General features: G+C 51.3%; 1 protein-coding gene across 3 annotated transcripts in view; it reads left to right on the top strand.

Moving 5' to 3' along the window:
- Positions 1-2,924: 2,924 nt before the first annotated feature.
- ZFPM1 (zinc finger protein, FOG family member 1) overlaps positions 2,925-22,313 on the top strand; it is a 66,284-nt gene continuing 46,895 nt past the window's right edge. For all 3 annotated transcript variants that reach the window (XM_083370894.1, XM_083370897.1, XM_083370895.1), the window contains exon 1: positions 2,925-3,210. In XM_083370894.1, the coding sequence (XP_083227020.1) occupies positions 3,171-3,210 (40 nt within the window). In that variant the 5' untranslated portion in view covers positions 2,925-3,170. The remainder of the gene's footprint in view (positions 3,211-22,313) is intronic.

A 22,313-nucleotide genomic window follows, 5' to 3' on the forward strand; every position in this document is an offset into this window, starting at 1 on the left:
CCAAAGGAGCCATTTAGGCTGCCCAACAGGTGGGGCAGGGAAAAGAGGCAGGCACACCTTTTGGGGTGGGGTTTAGTGAAGAGGGCGCCAACCACTTGCCCAGGCTGTGGCTCTCGGCACTTGCAGGAGGAGACCCAGCCAGCAGAGGGCAGACTTGCTCTCCATCCTTTTCCATTCATTTCTCCCTTTTTGGAAGCAACTCCTCCGATGTCACAGTAGTATTGATGAAGCGTGCCCTTTCACCCCATTTATTGGTTGATCCTTTCAGGGTCCTTTCCCACTTTTGTTCCTTCATGCAGTGTCCCCTTCTCACCTTTTTCCGCCTCCATCCAACAGACGAGCAAGATTTTGCAAGGACTGAACTATTATGTCCCTCCTAAGCAGTTCCAGGGCCCTCTGTTCAGGAAGCCAAAGGGCGACTCATCCTTCCCTGCCTTTGTCGGCAGTAACCCTGGCCTCCTTGTGGGGTGCACCACCAGGGCTCTGCCCTTAGGCACACACAGAGTGTCTCTGACCATGTGAAGGCTGCATCTTCCTCTGCTGCCTGTTCTTGAGCAAGGCTCTTCCCCCAGCCCCCTCTTCCCTTACCTCATGCTGGCTGGGGAATTCTGGGAGTTGAGTGCCAAGTGCCAAGATTGAGAAACATTGTTCTGGAGCACAGCAAGCCATGCCAGGAAGTTGGGATGGAGGTGGGGTGTCTACCAGCTGACCACTTCCAACCCTGGCCTGACCATTGCTGTCAGTTGGGTTTGGCCAAAGTTCAGCCATTTTCTCACTTCTTTCTTTCTTTGCCTTAGGATAATCCCCTGGTCCGCCAATCTGCTCTTCCCCTTCCTTGCCCCCCTCAGCTCCTCCCAGTCCCCTTTCTGCATCCTTCTTAATATCGTCCCTGATTAATTGGCACTAATACAAATGTACACAGTTCCATAAAAATATGCTATTTCGCACACAATGGGGATGGCGATGGCTTGCGTATTATCTCTCCTCTGCAGGCATGTAATTCCGTCTGCAGGAAAACATTCTGTTTATTGGAGTGCAATATGAATCTCTCTACAGACACAGTCAAGCAGGACCACGCACTCTGATGCATGGGCATTCTCTCTCTCCCCCCCCCCCGTCCCTCCCTCCCTCCCTCTCCCTCCCTCCCTCCCTCTCTTCTCTCTCTCTCTCTCTCCCTCTTTCTCTTTCACAGGTTCTTAAACCTGACTGGGCTGCATTCATACAGAAGTGGGAGGGAACATCAGTTTTCCCACCTGTCTGAATATGCCCATCACGGGACAGAAGCAAAAATTAAAATGAACAAACAGTCCCATTTCAACAGGGCTTTTGCTTAAGGCCTCCACAGAGATCATCTAACTTGGGGCTCTTCTCTAAATGTCCTGGTGAGGGTTCGTCGTCTTGGTTGTGTGAGTGGCGACGGGATGGTGGTTAGGGGAAAGGACTTATTTTTCTGGTCAAGGCACGGTCTTCTTCTTGTGGCAGTGGTGCGTATGGGAAGATCTGGCTCATGAGGTTTTCTTCAGAAATCTCTAACTATAGAGAAGTTAGAAAGGAAGAGTTTGGCCAGCGGCCAGGTGGATGGACTCAGCTGCCACGGTGACAAGGACACCATCGGAAGACCTGAAAAACCAGGTTGGGTATCTATCCTCCCGGAGAAGGTCTGCCTACGTGGTTCAATCAGAACCGAGCCGGAAGAGACCTTGGAGGTCTTCTAGTCCAGCCCCCAGCTCAAGCAGGAGAGCCTACCCAATCTGAGACATGCAGCTGTTGAGTTTCTTCTTAAAAATAGTTTGTCAGCCAGTTACAAATCCATCTGGTGGTGATGTTGACTATCCCACATTTTTCTAGCTTATATAAGTGGTAGGTTGTGGTCTGCTTTGTCGAATGCCTGACTGAAATCTAAGTATATTGTGTCCACTGCATTTTGCTGGTCTGTTTAGTCACTTTGTCAAAGAATGAAATCAGATTGGTTTGGCCTGATCTGTTTTTAACAAAACCCGTTCTGGCTTCTAGTTATAACTTTGTTTCTAGATGTTCGCAATGTAGTTTTGGGTTATTGTCTTTTCCAGCATCTTCCCAGATATTGATGGTTGTTAAGAGTCAATACGGACTCGATGGCACACGATCCATTAGTCAATCTCTGGGCAGGCAAGCCATGCATTTGCCCGAAGAAACCCATAATCCTGAAGTAACTATGGGCTTGGTGGGGGTCTGAGTTTGCGTCTTTGCCTGCAATTGTTCCGGGGGGGGGGAAGACTAGAATAGAGCTGGAAGGGACTTTGGAGGCCTTCTAGTCCACCCCCTGCTCAAGCAGGAGACCCTACGCCATTCCAGTGACCGTCCAGTCTCTTCTTAAAGACCTCCAGTGATGGAGCGCCCACGATTTCTGGAGGCAACTTCTGTCCCACTGGTCAATTGTCCTCACCGTCAGGAAGTTTCTCCTTAATTCCAGGTTGCTGCTCTCTTCGCCAGCTTCCAACCGTTGTTTCTGCTCCTGCCCTCCGGGGCCTTGGAGAATAGTTGGATGCCCTCTTTTTGTGGCAGCCCCTCAAGCGAAAGATCAGCAAGCATGGGCAAAGCCCCCCCCCCCGCCCAAGACCCTCCCTGCCCCCAAACCCTCCATCCAAACTCCGAGCAAGCCGGTTTGCTCAATCCTAGTTTAACAGGCAACGCCGAGGCGGAGACTCGCTCCGGGTGTCAGTCACCGCCCGCCCCGCCCCTCGCCGCCTCCTCCTCTCCTCCCCGGGCCGCCCTATCCGGTGGGCGTGTCCGGCCCGCCCGCGGCCGCCCTATGAACTGGGAGCTGCCTGGCCGTGGCCACGCCCCCCGCCGCGTTCGCCTCGCCAGCTGCCGCCCGGGCTCCATTGAGAAAAAGCGCGCGCGCGCAGAGGGCAGGTCCGGCGGCGGCGGGAGGGGGGGGCGGAGGAGGAAGAGGAGGCGGAGGAGGAAGAGGAGGAGGCGGAGAGCAGCCCGAGCAGGGAAGCCGGCGGCCGGTGCCGGGTGGCCAGCAGGGCGCCGCGGAGGGAGCCCGCCCGCCCGCCCGCCTCTCTGCCTCTGCCCGCCGCCCGGTCCTGGGAGCGCCGGGTGGGCATGAGCGCCGCCCGCCTCGCCTTCGCCCTGCCTCTGCAGCCGCCGCCGCCGCCGGAGGGACTCGGAGCCGCCGCCCCGCGATGTCCAGGAGGAAGCAGAGCAAGCCCCGGCAGATCAAACGTGAGCCCGCCTCTCCCCCGTCCGGCCGCGGGGTTCGCCTGGGCTGCCGGCGCCCCCTTCCCGCGGCCCGGCACCCGGACGGCCCCCGCCGAGCCCCGCGCCAACTCTGCCTCCGCAACTTGAAGCGCTGGTTCCGTTCGGGGGTCCCGCCGGCGCTGCCCCCCCTCCGCGGGCCCGGCTTGGCGGGGGCTTCCTGGCAGCTGCCCCCCCTCCCCGCGGCCCGCGGTGACTGACAGCTGCCGCCCCGCTCCCAGGCGCCCCCTTTTCTCCGGGCGGGGGTCGTCCTTGGCCTGCCGCTCCGCCTCTGGCCGCTTCCCCGGCGCGACCGCCGCCCCGATGAGAGCCGCGATAAGCCCTTAAAATATTCCTTTCTGCGAGCCCCGCCGAGATAAGATCGCCCTGTCGGGACGGGCTGAAATTACGATCTTATCTCGCGCTTGACTCACTCCCGTTTCTTGCGCTGGGAAGTTTCATCTGGAGGGACTTTTGCGGATGAGAGAGGGAGGGAGGGAGGGAAGGAAAGAAGGAAGGAAAGGACGAGAGGAGCCGCGTGGAGCGAAGCGTGCGGTGGAACTCCGAAGCCGGCACACGGCAGACTTTAAACCCGGAGAGTTGATGCGGGAAGCCACATCCATCTGGGGCCCTTCTAAGCGCACCTCCTTTGTTCGACCTGACCCAGAGAGAGCCCACCTGAATGTGTGGGGGGTAGCCTCCCCGTTCCCACGAGACCTGGAGTCAGGCTTTTCTCTTGGCAGTTCCTGATAAAATCCCTCTTGCAAAATGCCAGGCTGACCCGGAGTTTCTGCTGTGGGAAAGGAGGTAGAGGGGGCTGCGGAGGAAAGGGGGGGGGAGGACGGGGTGTCGGTGCCTTTTAGTATCAAGCAGAAAAACTTTTCCACTGGCAGGTTTGTCTGCTTTTCACCGTCCCTCCCTCTCTCTCTCTTTTTCTCTCTCTCTCCTTCCTTCCTGAACAGATCTCCACATTGATAAGGCCAGATTGAGATCTCTGGATAGTGCGGTTCCCTCTCACCCCCACCCCGGTGATAATGCACTTTATCTTCACTGGGGAAATAATTGCCGTTCTAAGCTGCATCTACCTGTTTGCCTGCTCAGTGATTTGTTCCAAAGATAAGATCCAGGCAAACTTTTTTTTTCTTCTTCAAAAAATTGGATGGAAGTTCTTCTTGTCCTCCACCCCCAGCCCATTTGGATTCCCATTAGTTTTTTTCTGGATCTCTGGCTGTTCTTGCAATATTCCTTGCTTCTTCCCTCCCTGGGCTGATAATGAAATGATTCTCTTCCCTGAGCCAGATTTGTGCAATCAGGTACATCTAGTGGATTGTTCTCAGTGGATTAAGATGAGCTATTTGGGGGGGGGGGCATGGCTCCTCCTGGGGTCTCAGTCCTTCCTTCCCAGCAGGTCTTGTGCTGCTCCTCTCTTTTGACCCACCTTTCTTCCTCTTTCTCCTTTCAAATCTGCTTTGCCCAGCAAGAGTTGTTAGCTTCCTTGCAGCTGCATTAACTGGCAGCCCTTCCTTGCCAGCCCTGCCTGGCCACCTCCGCTTCTGAGGGAGGGGGCAGAGGGGGATCCGAAGATGGATCGGGCCCTTGGTTGAGCTAGGCAGTTCTGGGCATGACAACCAGCAGCCGCTTTCCGGAAGGGAGAAAGACCAAGGACTGGGGCAAGAGAGGGGTAGCCCAAACCAGGGGGGGAAATGCAAGGGGGGGACACCTGGCTCCATTGCCCCTTCCTGGGAAATGCAAAGCAGGAAAATGCAGGCAGAGGAGAGAGTTTGGGAAGGGGAGTTCTCATTTTGCTTGTTTGTGTTTCCTGTGTCCATCAGAGCAAAAGATCAGCTGCCCTGTCCTTGTTTTGGCCAAAGGCCCGGAGGAGGTCATCTGGGTCTCCTCGGCTCAGAGCTGCCGAGTTGCTTTGCCGGCTTCCTGGCTATGCTTCGGTTTGGCCGAGGCTCCCCACCCCCGTTGCCCGGTGCTGGATGTGAGATGCTGATAATGTTGAAAGAATGGGAGATCGTTTTCAGAGAGAGGAAGTCTGTGATGGGCCAAAGCTGATTAGATAAGGATCGGCTGCTGGACTATATTTAACCCGTGAGTTGGTGCCATTTTATATTGGATGGCGGGCGAGATAGGCAGCTGTTTGTTTGTCCTTGGAGGGATTGTGCCCGGTCTTCCTTGGTTCGTTGTCCGAAAACACCGGATTCCAGGATAAATATCTTCCTGGCCCTTCCCTTTAGAGATGATCACGTCTGCTTCTCCTGGGACAATTCACAGCAGCCCCCTCTTGAGATATAGACAAAAATATTTGTCTCTCGCTGATCACCCATGGAGAAGACTTCCGCCTTTCTCCCAGCCATCTCCTAGGACCTAGGCTTTGAAAAGAGCTTTTGGCCCTTGACCAGGGGCTCCATGGGGAGTGTCCAGCCAGCCCTGATTTTGGTCCTTCCTGGAAGAGCAAGTCTCAGAAGGCCAGGCAGATGTTGCCCTGTGACCTGGAGCCTCCTTCCAAAATTGGAGCATAGGAGAATCAACCCTGTCCTAAGACTCCCGAGTCAACACACACACACACACACACACACACACACACACACACACACACCAAGTCTTCTCTCCGTGGAAGTTCAATAAGAAGAATCCTCCCTAGAAACGGGTCTTCAAATAGCGTCTTTATATTTAGTTCCTGCGTGATTTTAATTGTTCCTATATTTGTAATTGTTTTCATATAGTGCTGTTTAGTAGCTTTAAGCCATGCAGAAAATGGCATATAAACTTAACAGCGAACAAATAATAAATCTTCAGCTTCTAGAACTAACTCACTGGTTTGGGGGTGCTTTCAAGGGAAAAGGGCACGGGGCCAGGTTATTTGGGGGCCTGCCTGCTCCCATCAGATCCGGCAGGAGACCCCCTGCTCTGGGTTCCATCTTTTGGAGTGGGCTAGAGCCCCACTTCTCCTCTGACACCCACCCTTGAGAACCCCATCCCTCCAAATATCAGAGTGGCCCCAAACCTGCCGAATTTTGCAAGGCCTTGTAGATGGACTTTGGGATCCAGATGTGCAGCAGAGCTCATGCAGTGATTGTGGATTAGCTGCCCAGTCCTGAATTTGGAAGGGGGGAAACCCAAAACCTGGAAACAAATAAAGGAACCAGGAGGAAGATCAGCTCGGCCTGGCTGGGAGTTTTGTGTGTTGGGACTAACAGCGGCAAGGCGGATCAAGGAGCGGGGAGTGCAATTCCTGTGGGTTGTGGGGATTCGGGGCAGGTTCCTGAAATGAGTGTGGTCTCCCTTCCCTTTGGCTAAAGCTCGCTTGGCTGGCAAATTATTGTTCAAGACATTGGAGAGCCAGTCCAAGAACCTGGCGCTTGAAGGACATGTGACCCTTGGGTCTTCTTGGAGCAGCTGCCCACGTGAGCCCAAAGCCTCCCCCCTCTGTTTGGGGCACCCCTCCTCACCTCCTACATTCCTCCTCCTCTCTTTCTGGGGAGTTGAGAGTTATAGAGAAAGTAGAATTGAGGGTGCCCCCTGAGATTAAGCTGCACCCTGATTGGATTCCCAAACACCCCACGATCTCTCCTAGCATCACCCGTGGGACCTTTCAGTGAGAGCAGCGGCCAGGGAGAATGGAAGGTGTCCTTCCAAACCTCTGGCAGGTCCCAGGTGGATTAGTCGAGAGGGTGCTAAAAAGGTACTGAGACCTCAAGAGCATCTTCCTGTGGCCTTTTTTCCAGCCCTGCCGCCTCCTTCCTCAAGGCTGGGTGGAGACTGGGACGGCTCATCCCTCACCCCGGAAGAGCTGAAGGGCCTCGTGAGCCATGCCTGGTTTTCCCTCTGCCTGAGGTCCCTGCCCAACTCTGCCAAGATAGGGCTCCATCCCGATCTGGGCACAAAGATCCCCCCACTTATTTCTGAATATGGGAAGAGGGTCTCTCGTGAGGTGGCCAATGGAAGCTTCCTGGCTAATTTCTTCCGTGACTTTTGTGTGGACAGAATGGGAAGCTGTTGCCCGTATGCTGGTGGTTAGCCATGTTAACTTGCTTGGAGGTCAGTGGGACCAATTTGGTGACTGTACGCGCGCGCACACACACACACACACACACACACACACGGGCTGTCCTGTGCTGCAGGATGCCCACTGGCAGTTTGGCCACTCTTGACTCAGACCGCTGCTCCCTCCAGGGCTGGAAAGAGTTGAGCTGTAGCATTAAAGGCTGGTGGCAACTGGAAGAGGATGGTGCTGCCACCTTGGATGGAGGGACCAAAACAATCCTCCCTTAGGAGGATTTTTGCTGGTTTTGATTTTTAAGCCCCCCCCCCCCTGCAGTTTTGCCCTGGCAATTTGCTCCCTTGGCTTTTTGGGGGGAGAAAGAAGAGAGGAATTGCTGCCATCTGCCCTTAAATAGGAGAGCTGCCGCGTTGATCCTGTGAATCCTCCGTCTTCTCTTTCTTCTCCTTCCTGATCAAGTTTTTCCTCCCTTCGGAGGAAAAGCTTCAGAACAGCATCAGGACGCATCTGGCAATATTTGTTTTGTTTCCTTCGCTCTCCCTTCCTCTCCAGGCTCTTTTGTTCTGCTGCTTGATAGATGTGGACAGCTGATAATAATAGAAAAAAATAAAATAAAAAAAGGGCCAGGAGCTGATTCTCCGCAGAGATAGCCAGTTACATTTATTAACTTCAAACATGGGCGTGTGGGCAGAGGAGGGAAATGAGGCTGTGTGTGGCAAGAGTCGGTCCTGGGCTCTTCAATTGGGGGGGCGGGGGCTGATAAAGCCTAGAGGGCAATCCGCTTGCACTTGGGGGGGCTGTGCTTGGGGAGGGGATATCTGAGTGTGTGTGCGCGCGTGTGTGTGTGCTTGCAGGGTGTTTTCTTGCACACCACAGTGGGCACCCCAATTTGGCTAGGCGGGTGGGGTGAAAAAATGGATGCCTTGAAGTTTAGTAGAACTTCTCTGTCTCCCCCCCTCCCCCACTTTCGGCCCCCTCCCTTCCGCTGTCGCTTTCTGCCGAAGAGATTGGAGGTGCTGATAAGCTGAGTTCTTGATCTCTCCCCCTGATAAAGATGGCAGAGTCAGATAAAAGGCGCTTTATCGCCGCCAAACAGATGGCAGAAGGATTGGTCGGCTGCGAGAACAGGACCTGGGAAGGAGAGCTGGGGGGAGGGGGGAAGGGGATGGGGGGGCATGGCAATTTGTTCCATTGCCAATGTGATTAATGCAGGCATTTTAATGATTGGATGGAGGTGGGGGCTTTCCTTACGCTCCCTCTGAAATAGATAGAGAGATATACAAAACATTCTTTTTTAAAGGCTCCCTGGGTCTGTTTATCAGCCCCAGATGTGACTTGGTTCAAAGTAAGCTTTTGGATCCTAATCAGTGGTTCTGCTAAGTGTAGCAAATGTGTCTTTTTAATAAACATTAAAAAGAGAGATATCTCCCCCTCCCCCCCCAACGTCCAGGCTTGGCAGTGCGCTCCAGCCATCAGGATGGGCAACCAGAGATTTGTGCCTGGCTGCTTCTGGACCAGCTCAAACTCTCTCTGGCTTGATTTGAACTCAGCTCCGGATATTCATTGTGGGCGGGGAGCTCTTCCTGGACTTGCGCAAAAAGGCCAGTGCCCAACAAGAGGGGCAAAGCACCCACTTAGCCTGGCACTGCCTCAGTTGTGGCCTGAGAAGCTTTTTGCCCATGTCTGCTATGCAAAATATTTCCTGTTTGCGCACTTTCCTTAGGTTAGCAAAATGTCAGTGCTGCTCCCCGGGAGTGGGAAAAACCCACAAACCAGGGAAGCTCCTGGATTTGGACTTACAGGCCCTCCCAGATCCTTTTGGCTTTGCTCTGTTCAATGCAGAAATAACACCTAGACTGTTTGTCCTCCAATTAAAGCGGGCTGAGGAATTCTGGGAATTGAAGTGCACAGGTCTTAAAGTTGCCAAGTTTGGAGACAGACCCCTGGATTAGAACCACTGAGTTGCACATACTATGCATTAATATATTCCAAAGACTTCGCTGCAAAATGACCATTTTAAGCAATATTACAAGCAAGCTTACAATCCTCCAAAGCAAGCTCCCTGACTTTTCTTTAATCCTCAGAATAACTAAAATGAACTCAGGAGGAGATTATGCACAGGCACACACAAATATATGTGTATAAAAGTTGCCCTGAGTCTACCAAGGCTACAGAAGTTGGCATCAGAATTGCTTCTACTACAGGGTGGCGCCCTGTTCCTTGTTTTATGATCGTGGAACACACTCTGCCCATGCCCAGGACATCCCATTCTAAGGCAGCACATGTATGTCCCGGAGCTGAGCTGGCTCCCAACCTAGAACCTTGTTTGTGCCCTGGGTAATTCTCAGCCACCCTGCCCTGAAACGGCTTTGTCTTCCGCCTCTTTGCAAGGGAATATGTTTGTTTGGCATGGAGCGTGTGTCTTTTTTTTTTTTTTTTGCAAACAACCAATCCAGCAGCTGCTTTTAGCTTACAACCTCTCATTTCTATTTTGGTATCTGGCCTGCCGTGGGAAGTTGGAGTGTTTTTGTGTCGTAATGTTTGTGTCCCCTTGTGACTCTCTTTGTTGACCGCAGCATATTCTTTACAGCATGGGGTGTTGCATAGCAAATAATTTTGTGCAAATAGCTAGCATCCTTTTTTTGGGGTGGGGGGTGGGGGTGTCAAGCAAGTGGGGTTCAAGGATAGGGAGAAAGGAACTGGTGGGTAAGCAAGTGGCTCTTTTTTCACCCAGGCGATAAACAGAGAGGAATGTTTTCCTGCATAGCTCACATTTATGTCTGAAAGTGTGAATTTAGCCCATAGTATCGATGGCAGTAATGAGGTGCTAATTAATACACAGTTGGGTGGCTGGCTGGCTGCTCCGGCTTTGTGGAGCCAGCTGTTTTTCCTGCACCGAGTGCTGACTTCACAGCTTCCTTCGGCAAAGGACCTACAAGGAAGTCGAGGCTTTGTCAGCAGTCTCAGCATCTTGCAAGACTAATGCAGAGACTGTGGGGACACCAACCGGCTTCCCAATGTTTTGAGGCTGCTGGTGGGCTGGAGCTGAGCAGCCCAAATGACAGCTTTAAAAATGGGGCATTTTTGTTGGTGATCTTACGGTCCTGAGGCTCAAGAATAGGCTTGTAGTGGCAAATTGTCTCCAAAGTGACTAAGCCGAGGGACCAAACTGGTGGAAATCCCTCATCCAGCAAAGTGGAATTTGGAAAGGATGAGGATTGGAGGCTTTGAGAATCTGCAGATTTCCTTGCCCGACCTGGGAGGTTGTGAAGGCTTTCTAATCATCTGTTGGATCTGACAAGACCTTGTTCCTAACATGGAACAAAATGAGGCGGTAGAATGGATTTGCATCTGCAGATGGAAAGCCACTTGTAGATGTTCTGGTTTCTTGGGTTTTATAAATCCTATTTAAATAGAAAACCAGCAGGCCTTTCTGCCTTATGGGCTTATTCCCTAAATGGATGGAGGCTTGTTAAATGTGTGTGAATTTTTAAAAAGTGGTTGGTCTCCTTATTCTTGCATTATTTTTTCTGCCTGTGGACTGGAAGGAATGTTTCGTTCTGATTCTCCCAAAAGGCAGATAAAAGCGATAAAACCCTGTTTCTGGGCTGTAGCACTTGGTTGTAGGTTGAATCCTCTTACGCACATGATGTGCATACACAAGTACAAGTTGTGTATGTGGGTGGATGGGTGGATGGATGGATGGATGGATAGATAGATAGATAGATAGATAGATAGATAGATAGATAGATAGATAGATAGATAGATAGATAGATCGATCACTATGTGGTTGACTTAGCAACCACATAGCTAGACCTTTTGAAGATCTGTCTCCAACCTTGGCCATCAGGTCTTCCAACAGCGTCCCTATTGCCCTTGTAAGTGAGGTCATCCTCCTTGCTGCTGGCTGTCCTCTTCAGCTCTTCTAACTTCTCCAGCGTTAGAAATTACTCAAGAGAACTGGGTGAGCTGTACACACCCATCACAAGAAGAAAACTATTCTGGAAGCAGAAGAACACTCTAGGTCCTCTGCCCTGGAATACCTGCCCTTTATGTTTCATGAGTAGGAGGAGCTGGCTTTCATCTGTCAGAATGAGGTCACTTCTTGGTTTCTGAGGGTTTTAGACTAATACAACTTTACTGCTGTTTCTGCTGTTTGGGAGGCCACAACCTCAGTTGGTAGCAACAGGAAGGGGGGGGCACAAGTGATGCAAGCTGGGGAGGAAGACAAACACTCTTGCAGGTTGGATCAAAAACTTGTAGAGTTGGAAGGGAATCATCCCATCCTGTCTCCTGCAGTGGTCAAAGCAAAGACGATGAGAAGTGGCTGATGGCTGAACGTTGCCATCATTGGAGGTATCTTCCTATCTTCAGTCTCTGTTGGCTGCTCCAGCTCTTTGTCAGTCTTCTGGTCCCAATAATCCAGACCTGAGACCAGGAGTCTTTCCCTGTTGTGGCTCTCCAACAACTGGGAGGTAGGCTGCCTACACGAAGGGAGGTCTCCCAGCCAATTGATTGGTAACCCTTCATTCTACAGCTTTCTTCCTCCGCCCTGGGAAGGATTCCTCTGCGCCTTCTTTCTCTGCCAGCAAGCAATAAAACCCAAAGAGCAGAGAAGGTGTTTCAGGGTGGAGGTTTCAGCCTCTCCTGCGGTGCTCTGACCAGCCTGTCCCTGGCTTTTCTTTGTAGCCAACAGCCTGGAATGAAGTGGGAGCCGTTGGCACAGCCACTGTGCTGCTGCTGGCCTGACCGGCAGCAGAACCTGCCCTGCCCGCTGGCAGCTTCCTGGCACCAGAGGTGCCTTGAGAGTTCAGATATGGCTGCTTCCAGGTTGGGCAATGGAAGTTTACAAATAGGGCTGCGAGGTTGGGAGCAGCAGGGAGAAAGAGAGAGAGAGAGAGAGACTCACACAGAGAGATTTTCAGCAGTGTAAGAAGCCTCCTTAGGAAATGTGGGAAGACAAAGCCAGCAAGCCAATTTCACAGGTTACCGTGACTGATCTGTTTGTTCTTAATAAATAACTCTTGCACATTTCATTATTTGGCACGTGCCTGGGTCCAGCTGCCCACACAAGGCTGACCATGAAAAGCCCGTCCCTTGGGAACCCAGATCCCTCTTCTCCCCCTTCGGCTTCTATGATTGGAGCGGGCTTCCTCAGTACCCCGTCAGGTTGACTCGTGATAGCACCTTGGTGGGAAACTCTCTTTGGTGGGGTCACCGGTTACCAGCAGCAGTATGCAGATGGTCCTCGACTTACAACCCCAACTGAGCCCAAAGTTTCCATTGCTAAGCAAGACAACTGAATTTTGCTCCATTTTACAACCTTTCTGGCCACCGTTGTTAAGCGAATCACTGCAGTTATGTGAATCTGGCTTCCCCACTGATTTTGCTGGTCAGAAAGTCTCAAAAGACAATCACACGACCTCCCCCCCGGGGGGGACACTGCGTTCGTCATAAATAGGAACCAGTTGCCAAGTGTCTGAATTTTGATCACATGTCCATCGGGGTGCCGCAGCGTTTGTGAGTTGCTTTTTTCAGTGATGTTGTAACTTTGAATGGTCACTAAATGAATGGCTGTAAGTCAAAGTTATACCTGTATAAACCGTGCCTGGCCGGGGCCCTGCCTTCCCAGCGGTTCTGTGCCAGACAGGAATTGTATAACACACGTTTGCAAGATGCCCAGCTGGTGAGGGTTGCCTCGGATGTGCCCGTGTTTCGGTCGGTGAGAACCCTCCCTTCCCCTGCTTCTGAGTCACCGGCCACCTGGGGAGCAGCCTAATCCTTTGGGCCGTGGTGCAAACTGCCCAGGCAGGGTGTAAGAGCTTAAGGAAGAAGCACAGATTTTAGCAAAGCAGAAACCTGTTGGTTATCTTGCCTCTTCTGGTGGGTCTGGCCGGGCACCGAAACCTTGGCCAACCAGCGCTCCTCTAGGGATGAAGCCCCTCGGGGGTATATGGGGGCAATAGCTGGTTGGGTTATTGGGGAGCCCTGAAGCCCGGCCAGGCCGACTCTTTCCAGCCGGGATCCCCGTTCGACACACCCCTAAAACGGTAAGCCATCCAGGAGGACGTTTTTGTAGTGAGAGGCAAAAAAAGTTGGCTGCCTGCATTTTTGTTTCTCCCAGTGGAGTCTCATCCTGGCACTGGTCAGAATCTCTTTGCAAATCTCAGAGTGTGTCAAAATAAAATCACATGGCATTTTGGGCATGTCTACTGGAAGTTTCCAGTGATTCATGGTCATAACTTGCAACTGGGGCTTGAAATCCAGATGTTTACCTCATGTTTTCATGTCCTTTCTGACCTGTGCCGGAAACCTGTCCCAAAGCAATAAGTGCAGGCCGGAAAGTTGAATTTGAATATCTCTCTCTCTCTCTCTCTCTCTCTCTCTCTCTCTCTCTCTCTCTCTCTCTCTCTCTCTCTCTCTCTCTGTTTGTGTGTGTGTGTGTGTGTGTGTGTGTGTGTACGTACGCACACAATTTGAACTAGTCTGTGATTGCCACATTAGAAGCAATGTGCCTGCCCATTAATGCAGATCTGAGTCTCCATTTTCTGAGAGAGCGTTGGCAAAGAATGCTGCGTAGATTAGCTGGCAGATTTCCTAACTGGCAGATTTTTCAACTTGTTCACACAGTGTGCTGCAAAGTTTAGCTCAGAATCACATTTTCCTGAATTGTCACAATTCTGCCTGCTAGTCTTCCAAGAGTAGATGCCGGTCACTAAGTTCCAACAAGCCCAATTTCAGCAACCCTATCAGAAACCCTGATATCAAGCCACATCTGATTGTCCGATTAATTAATGCATGCATGTGATTCCTGGCTTGCAGGTGTAAACTATTTGCTTTGTGGGCTGTACTTAAGGCAAGAAGGTGGCAGGGTAGGGGGGGTCTCTCTGAGGGAGGGAGGACTGATGACCGGGCGGTTGGGTAAGAGGCTGGCTGAAAATGCATCTTCTGTGTGGAGGAGCGAATACAGAGCATTGTATTAGCTGCTTGCAAAGCAGAAGAAGAACAGATTCCTGAATTCAAAGTGAGTGATGTATATTATCAGTGAATGAAAGAGACGGGTAGGGCTGGTCACCCTTAGGTTGGTGAGTACCTCTTGAGGGGACCCCCTATAAATTTATGTTTAATTTTATATTGATTTATATCCTCCTCCCTCCCTCCCTCCCTCCCTCTCCTTCCTTCCTTCCTCCCTCCCTCCCCCCTCCCTCCCTCTCTCTCTTCCTATCACTACAGTCTCAATAGTGCAGGAATTGCAAGTAATATGAGTGTTTATTTATAAAACAAATTTCTAAGGCTAACCATTTCCAAAATGAATGTGGGCAGCTGAGAGCTTAAAAAAACAAAAAAAAATTATCACGAGATCAGGAAAGGACAAATAAGTCTAAATAAGACATTCACGGTAAGAGGAAGAATATGTGAAATAATTTGAACTGGACCTCTTTTGATTCACCAGAAGCGCTCTGGAGTAACTTGATTTTCAGGGTTTGGGGAAAGCTGACACAATGAGCCAACTGTACTTTATTATTAAGATTTAAGGCTGCTGGTAGTTTATTTTAGTATATTAAAACATCTACAATGGTGATTATGGAAACAATAAGGTAGAGCACTCACGGCCTAGGCCAGTCCATGGGTTTTTAAGCCCCCTCCTGAACAGAGCTGCAGTCCCGGTGACAGGCAGTTCCGCCCCCTGGATCTTATCTTTGGAGATGCTCAACAGGGGGGCCGCAACCCTGCTCACCTGGAGGGACAGATGGTCCTTCTGTTGTCTCTGGAATGGTGGCATGACTGGACCAGTGCTTTGATTTGGGTCTCAAGGAAGAATCCCATCTCTTGTTTCCTCTTTGAGCAATGGAAGAGCCCCGCGTAGCCATAGGTTGCTGGTCCTGGCACAATTTCTTATGGTTTTCGTCCCTAGGCATAGCATTCCCCATAATGCTAGCAGGCATCCTTCCTACAGCTTGGTTCCTTCCCAGTGGAGGCCACGAAGGCAAGGTGAAGATAATGCCAACTAAAAGTTTAGGAGCTTTAACGAAGCTAAAAAGAGATCAGGGAGTCCCATGACTCCATAGACTTGAATGCATGCAAATTCTGGAAACCTTTCTTATTCCTAGGGTTGTCCATTCCAGTTGGATGTGCAGAAATTCAGGACTGAGCAAACTTCAGAAATGGTGGTGACTTTTTTTTAAGGAGCTGGAGAAATGCATGGAGGATCAGGTCCCCCGTGGTGTTTCTACTCTTGGTGGCTGTGTTTCCTCCCTGAATACCAGCCAGTGGACTTGGAAGAGCACAGGGGAAGAGGACAGGATCTCCCCATCCACGTTGGGGAGCCTCCAGATGCCTCTGGTTGGCCAGAGCTGGGCTGATCAGCCCTTGACCTGAATAACTGTCAGGGCCCTTGCAACAGCTCTAGAAATGGATTCACTAGACCTTCCCATAAGACTCTTGATTCATACATCTACTGAGCCGCAATCTGTTGTAACAGTAGTTGCTGAAAGTGCCACGATGGCTGGCTTCCCACATAATACATAGAACCAGCGCCAGACCAATCATGCTATGGCTTTCCACCGTACATGGGGAGAGCCGTGCTGTGACACGGGAATGTTCCTTTCTGCGATTGTGTGGCAAAACTTCCCAGGCCGAACAGTAAACCCAGCTGCTATCCAGACTGGCCACTTGGAGGAAAATGGCTGTGGAGATTCTCACTCCTCCAGGTTGTCCCAAAGGTGCTTTTTCAGGAGGCCACTGGACTTTCTTTGTTTTTCCTTTGAAGACGTTTTGCTTCTCATCCAAGAAGCTTCTTCAGCTCTGACTGGTTGGTGGGGAATGGAAGGATTTATGCTCCTTGTGGACAGCTGGTCATTTGCCTTCTAGAGCATGGATAGGCAACCTTGGCTCTTTTATGTCCACGAGTCATAAAAGAGCCAAGGTTGCCTACCCCTGTTCTAGAGGGTCGTTGAGGCCACTTGAAGGCTTATCTGTGTCCTCAGGGTCACCTGAGTGGTGCAAAAAGAGGTGGAGCCTTCTTGGAACTGCTTTGCTGGCTGAGGAATTCTGGGAGCTGAAGTCCACAAGTCTTAAAAGTTGCCAAGGTTGGAGACCCCTGTCGTAGACTGGAGATAGGTGATGTCACATCCCTCCCCCTCTGTTGAGGGAGGGCTGTTCAGTTTTGACATGGATGGCCTCTTCTATGCAAATGACCAGCTGTCTGCAAGGAAGATAAATCCTCTCGTTCCCTACCATCCAGTCAGAGCTGAAGAAGCTTCTGGGATGAGAAGCAAAATGTCTTCAAAGGAAAACAAGAAAGTCCAGTTGCCTCCTGAAGAAGCACCTTTGGGGCACTTGGAAGAGAAAGAAAAAAGATGACTCTTCATTGTTCTGTAGCAACGTGTTTTGTGGAAAGGATGAAACGGAGAGAGGAATGCAGCTATTGACCTTGACTGGAATAGGGTTAAGGAATGAATGTTTCTGAGTCATCCCAGATAAGCCCACTGCCTCTTCCTCCTCCCTCTCCTCCCTCTCCCTCCTCTCCAAAATATCTCTTATCTCCTCCCTTCTCACATCAACGAGTTTGGGTGACATCTCTCATTTGCCAGCAGAGAGGGAAATGCCATTTCTCTAATTTGTTAATAATCTCTCCGACTATTGCCCTGATGATTGCTTATTATGAAAGCTAGCACATTTTATCCCTCCCCCCCCCCAAATCTGGAAATTAGCCAAAGTCAGGCGTGGGTGGGTGGGTGTGCATCACCCATAGCATCCCTTTTGTGAGACTGGATACCTCAGTGGGTGAACAGGCTGCAGAGGCTGCCTCCAGCTGCGTTCCTTGCATCATGCAAAGGGCTGGATTTGCAGCTGGCTTAGCGTCTCGTCTGAACCTGGCCAGTTAAGGGATATTTAGAGTTAATCAAATCTTCATTTAGAAATCAAGCCAGGATGCTGAGAAAGTTTGCATGCACCTCAACAATCTGCCCCAAAGTCTTGCAAGCGTGATAAAAGTTAATACTGTCTTATTTGCATCTGAGGGATGCGGTGGCTCAGTGGGTTAGGACGCTGAGCTTGTCGATCAGAAGGTCGGCAGTTTGGCGGGTCGAATCCCGGGTGCCGCGTAGCAGAGTGAGCGCCTGTTACTCGTCCCAGCCTCTGCCAACCTAGCAGTTCAAAAGCACGTAAAAATGCAAGTAGAAAAATAGGGGCCACTATACGGTGGGAAGGTAACAGCCTTCCATGCGCCTTTGGCATCTAGTCATGCTGGCCACATGACCACAGAGACGTCCTCGGACAAGCGCTGGCTCTTCGGCTTTAAAACGGAGATGAGCACCGGCCCCTAGAGTTGGAAACGACTAGCACACATGTGCGGGGGAACCTTTACCTTTACCTTTTTTATTTTCATCTGAATGCAATAAGAAAGAGGTCAGAAAAAGTTTCCTCTCGCCCTGTTGTTTTTTGCGGGGTGGCAGCCAGCTCAAGAGCCAAATCTGAACCTGGAGCTCAAAAACGATGGAGACCTCTGGCTTATCCAAGCATGTGGACGTGTTTTTTGACTTGGGGAGCAGAGTAGTGGTGAACTAGTGCAGAAATATTGGTGTCGGGATGCTATTGCTGATCATCAGCCGGACACGCAAAAGCCCGTTACTGCCGCAGAATTAAGTGGCTGGAATGAACGCCCTGCGCAGGCAGTTAGGATTAGCAGCCAGCCTCAGGGTTTTAGGGCTCAGTGTGGTGTGGAAAGGAGGGTGTTGCGATTAGGGGTGCAGCTGAAGCGCCCTGGGAGAATTCGGACCCGTTGCTGCTCTTCAGCCCAGCCAAAACCTGGAAGGAGGGAGCTAATCTAACTTGGTATAAACCACCTTTTTTATACTACTCAGTTAAAGCAGCATCTGGCAAGTTCAGAACAAGAGGAAGGGCTGCTTAAGGGCCCCAAGCATGGCAGAATTGCCTGTCTTTTCTTCCTGCCTCCAATGTTGGTCTGGCTTTGGTCATCTGAAGACTTCTTTCAGCCTCTCTGCTAAAGAAGCCAATTGGTTGGCTGTGAAGCTGGCAAAAGTTCTCGATGTTTCTGTAGGCCAAGCTTCACTGGATGATGTGGGAGGCTGTTTCTCCCTCTAGACAAAATGTTCTGTGGGCCCCCAGACCTCACCCCACCTGCAAGCTCCACGTCTCAGTTAGTGTCACCTTATCCAGGATCTCCTCCATTGATTCCTTTGAAACCCTAGTTTTCTTCCTGGTTAGACTGCAGCAGCAAATCAGAGTTGCAAAACAACCCTTTCTCTATGAAAAGGCCCTAGGAGACCTCCTCGGAAAAGATGGGTAGGCAAAAGGACCCACGGTTATTTCTCAGTGTGCTTGCCAATTGTGCCTTTTTAATAATGCTGTTCTTTTGTGTGGCCCCTTGGTTGTTGTGGCTGTGGTTGCCTTCTCTGTTGTGCAGGCTCCTGGAGATCCCTCTGGGGAAAAGGGGGGGGGGAGGAACAGAGGCAGCACCTACTCAGCAAGCTTGGGGGGGTGGAGAGAAGGGGGGGTCTTTCCTGTGCCAAGCGAGAGAGGGATGGGCATCCAGCGGTGTCCCAGCACTGGCCAGTCAGCCTGGCCTGGTGAAGGCGTCGCTGGCGTAAGTCTGCCCTGGCAGCTTGGGTCACTGCCGTCAACAGACAAAGATGGAGTAGGCCCCAGAGACCAGCCGTCCTTTCCCTGCCTTCTCACCCTGAAAACTCTCCAATGTACAAAGCAGGGGGAAGGTGTTAGAATCCCAGTGGTGGGATTCAGCCAGTTCGCACCACTTTGGCAGAACCGGGAGCTAATTTTTTTGTTGCCCAGGCCCAAAAGGGACTTCCGGAAGCGGCATCTACACAGAGAAGCGGTTGTTCACCTGTTTGAATCCCACCACTGGTTAGAAGGTTGTGTTGCGAGACGGGATCCCGTCACTCGACCTCCCTTAAATTAGCCCCAAGGGGGGGGTGTTTTTCAGCCAGTCCAAAAAGTCAAGATGGCGGCCACAACATGCAAGGAGAGCTGCACAAAGTTGCACACAAAAAGGGGGCAGGGCTGCTCCAGGTGGACAGTTGCAGCCATCATCTTAACTTTGTTGACCTCCCTCTCCAGATCTGAAAGGTCTGAGCAAGATCTTTCTCAGCCTGGTTTAGATGTTGGGAGGAGTGAATCGGTCTCTCCCCTTATTTGGAATCTCCAGGAGTTGGGGTGAAGGGATACCCCAAGTCTGCTTTCCAGCCCTGAAGTACTGGAGAGGTTGGAGTTCATCTGGTCCTCAGCCAGCGTGGCCTTTGAGGTCCACCAGGGTTAAATAGCACCAAGCTGACTACAGAAAGGAAGACTACTCCATAGTGGCATCATAGGGAGAAACGAGAGTGGGGCTCTCTGGAGGGCCCCCAGTTCTAAGGGCCAGCAACAGTTTGGTCTCCATTGGATCCCCTGAAACAGCCAGCCAGTGGACTGGAGATGTCTCCCTTGTCTTTACAAACCAGCCAAAGAAAACCGACCTCTGGCTTTGGGGGCCATGCAGGAAAAGGAAATGGCCCAGCCCAGGAGACAACAAGCGAGCGTCCAGGCAAACCTGTTCCTTTGCTTGGCCCTCTGTCTGGCTTGACTCATCGGGTTCTCCTTCCGGTGCACACATCCCCCCCCCCCCGCAGCTCTGGTCCCCTTCTCTCCTCTTTTCCTCCCTTCCCTCTGTCTGTCTGTCTGTCTGCCTGTCTTGGGCAGCTCGAAGGAGCCCCTGGCGCTCTCCCCAGCCGAGGCCCCTCTCTTCTCGCTCGCTCTCCAGTGCCGGTTTCAGCGGATATGATAATGCGGAAAGTTGAACTGCCCATTACCGCACCACTGATGGGTGCATTGATAAGGCTTTGATAATGGGGGAGATTAGCAGCGCTCAGTAGCCAATCGCTCAGCCCCTTCCCCCATTAACATTCCCCACCACCGGCCGGCTGGGAGCTGCCGATCTCCTCCATTTCCACTCCTCCATGAGATAAGAATGGAAATACTGACTTCATAGCTCACTGATTAAAGTGTCTGGATTTCTTGATAATACACAGATAAATTATGTTTTTCAAAAAGAAGGTAGGGACGGAGTGGGAGGGGAAGGGAAGGGAGGAAGAGCCTTGAGTCCCTTCCTCGGCTCTCCCTGCCTGCCCCCCTCCCTCCTCTTGTGCTCTGCCCCACGTTCCCACCAGCATCAGGCTTGGCTCTGTTGTGGCTCTGCGGACACTGGCAAGATTTTGCAAACCCTACAAAGAGAAAGAGAGAGAGAACTTGGGGCACCCTTCTGCTGGGGAGGGTGTGTGTGTGTGTGTGTGTGTGTCTGGATCTGTGGGTGTGTATCAAGGATGGATGTTTAGCAATGCAGGGATTGCATCTGAGAGATACAGAGTTTTGCACCATCAAGTGCACAAAGTGCAGCGCCTGTTGTGATTGGACACCAGTAGTCAACCCATGGAAGGCAAAGGAAGCCTCACTTCCTTCCATGTGGCAGTTCCAGATCTTCTAGTAAAGGACCCGTCCAGGAGATGGATCCAGGCTTGCTTCCTTTCTCTAAACATTGTCTGAAATGGTATAGGGTCTCTGCTTGAGCAAGGAGTTGGACTAGAAGACGTCCAAGGTCCCTTCCAACTCTGTTATTCTACTATATGGTGGGAACACTGAACAACTTTCCCCTCCATCCAGAAATATCCTTGGCTGGTGAGGACGGAGACATAGCCAAACATCAAACCTCAAAGGGCAAAGAGCCACTCAGGGTGACTCCTCTACCCATAAACCCACAGATTTGGCATTCTGGATGGGATACTTTGGCTATTGCTTGGGAGTTTTCCTCCTCCTCCTCCTCCTCCTCCTCCTCCTCCTCCTCCTCCTCCTCCAAGAAAGGAAGGTTAAGTGTCTTTAAACCCACAATCAGACCTGGGATGCACCCAGTTGCTTACTCTTTAGAGGCTGCTAAACTCAGCCTGAAAGCCAAAAATGAGCACCCTGGACCAAAGACGTCAGTGATCTGACATTGGAGCTGTGGCTGAGACCTGGATCCCAAGAAGGTCCGTCTTGCAGGTGCAGGATGAGGCCTCCAGCAGGCCAGAGGTCAATAATCTTTCCAAGCTGCCCTAAAGCTGTCGGAGTAAAGCTCTCCCAGCTTGGTGCTTTACAAATGCATTGGAGCGTAGCAAACCTCTGAAGGCTATCAGGTTGGGCATCGGTCTTTAGAGGCAGAGGTAGAGAATTTAAAAAAAACATAGCTTCTCTCAAGTATGACGCCCCTAATCCCGGCCACTTCCAAGCTTCCCCTCTTTTCCCCACCTTCCCTGCCCTTTTAGAGGCACTGAGATCTTGGCTGCGTGGAGGAGATCCCCAGAGTTTGATTTTGAATGCTTGCAGCACCTTGTGAAGGCAAGGGTACCTCTGCACTTGCCTAGAGAGTCCTGAAGCTCTGAATATCGATTGCCGAGCCCGGGTTAAGAGTAAGGCATCTGCCATGTCCTACCTTACTTAATATGTAAATAAAGAAAACCACAGTTCCGTGCAGCCTGCCCCAGGCTTCCCCTCCAAGACTAGGAGAAGGTTTTAACCTCCCAGGCATCCTGATTTTTCAGGTGGGAAAGAGTGGCTTAGCAGACCCCTTATTTTGGGGAGGAAAAAAGCAATTCCTTGGGTCCTAGAGCCCCTTAAGGAGGTGGGAGATGATCCTTTTGCAATAAATCTAGAAATGTTTCTTTAGAGCAGTGCTTTGCCCTCTTGACTGCTGGAAGATGGGTAGACTTCAACTCCCAGAATTCCCAGCCACCAGGGGAATTCTGGGAGTTGAAGTCTACCCATCTTGCAGCTGTCAAGAGGGCAAAGCACTGCCCAAAAGATCTATCTATCTATCTATCTATCTATCTATCTATCTATCTATCTATCTATCTATCTATCTAGCCCAGGGGTCGGCAACCTTGGCTCTTTTATGACTCGTGGACTTCAACTCCCAGAATTCCTGAGCCAGCATAGCTGGCTCAGGAATTCTGGGAGTTGAAGTCCACGAGTCATAAAAGAGCCAAGGTTGCCGACCCCTGATCTAGCCTTTCAGCCAGTCTTTGGCATACCATGC

This window comes from Vipera ursinii (assembly GCF_947247035.1).
Source record: "Vipera ursinii genome assembly, chromosome: 10".
NCBI lineage: Eukaryota > Metazoa > Chordata > Lepidosauria > Squamata > Viperidae > Vipera > Vipera ursinii.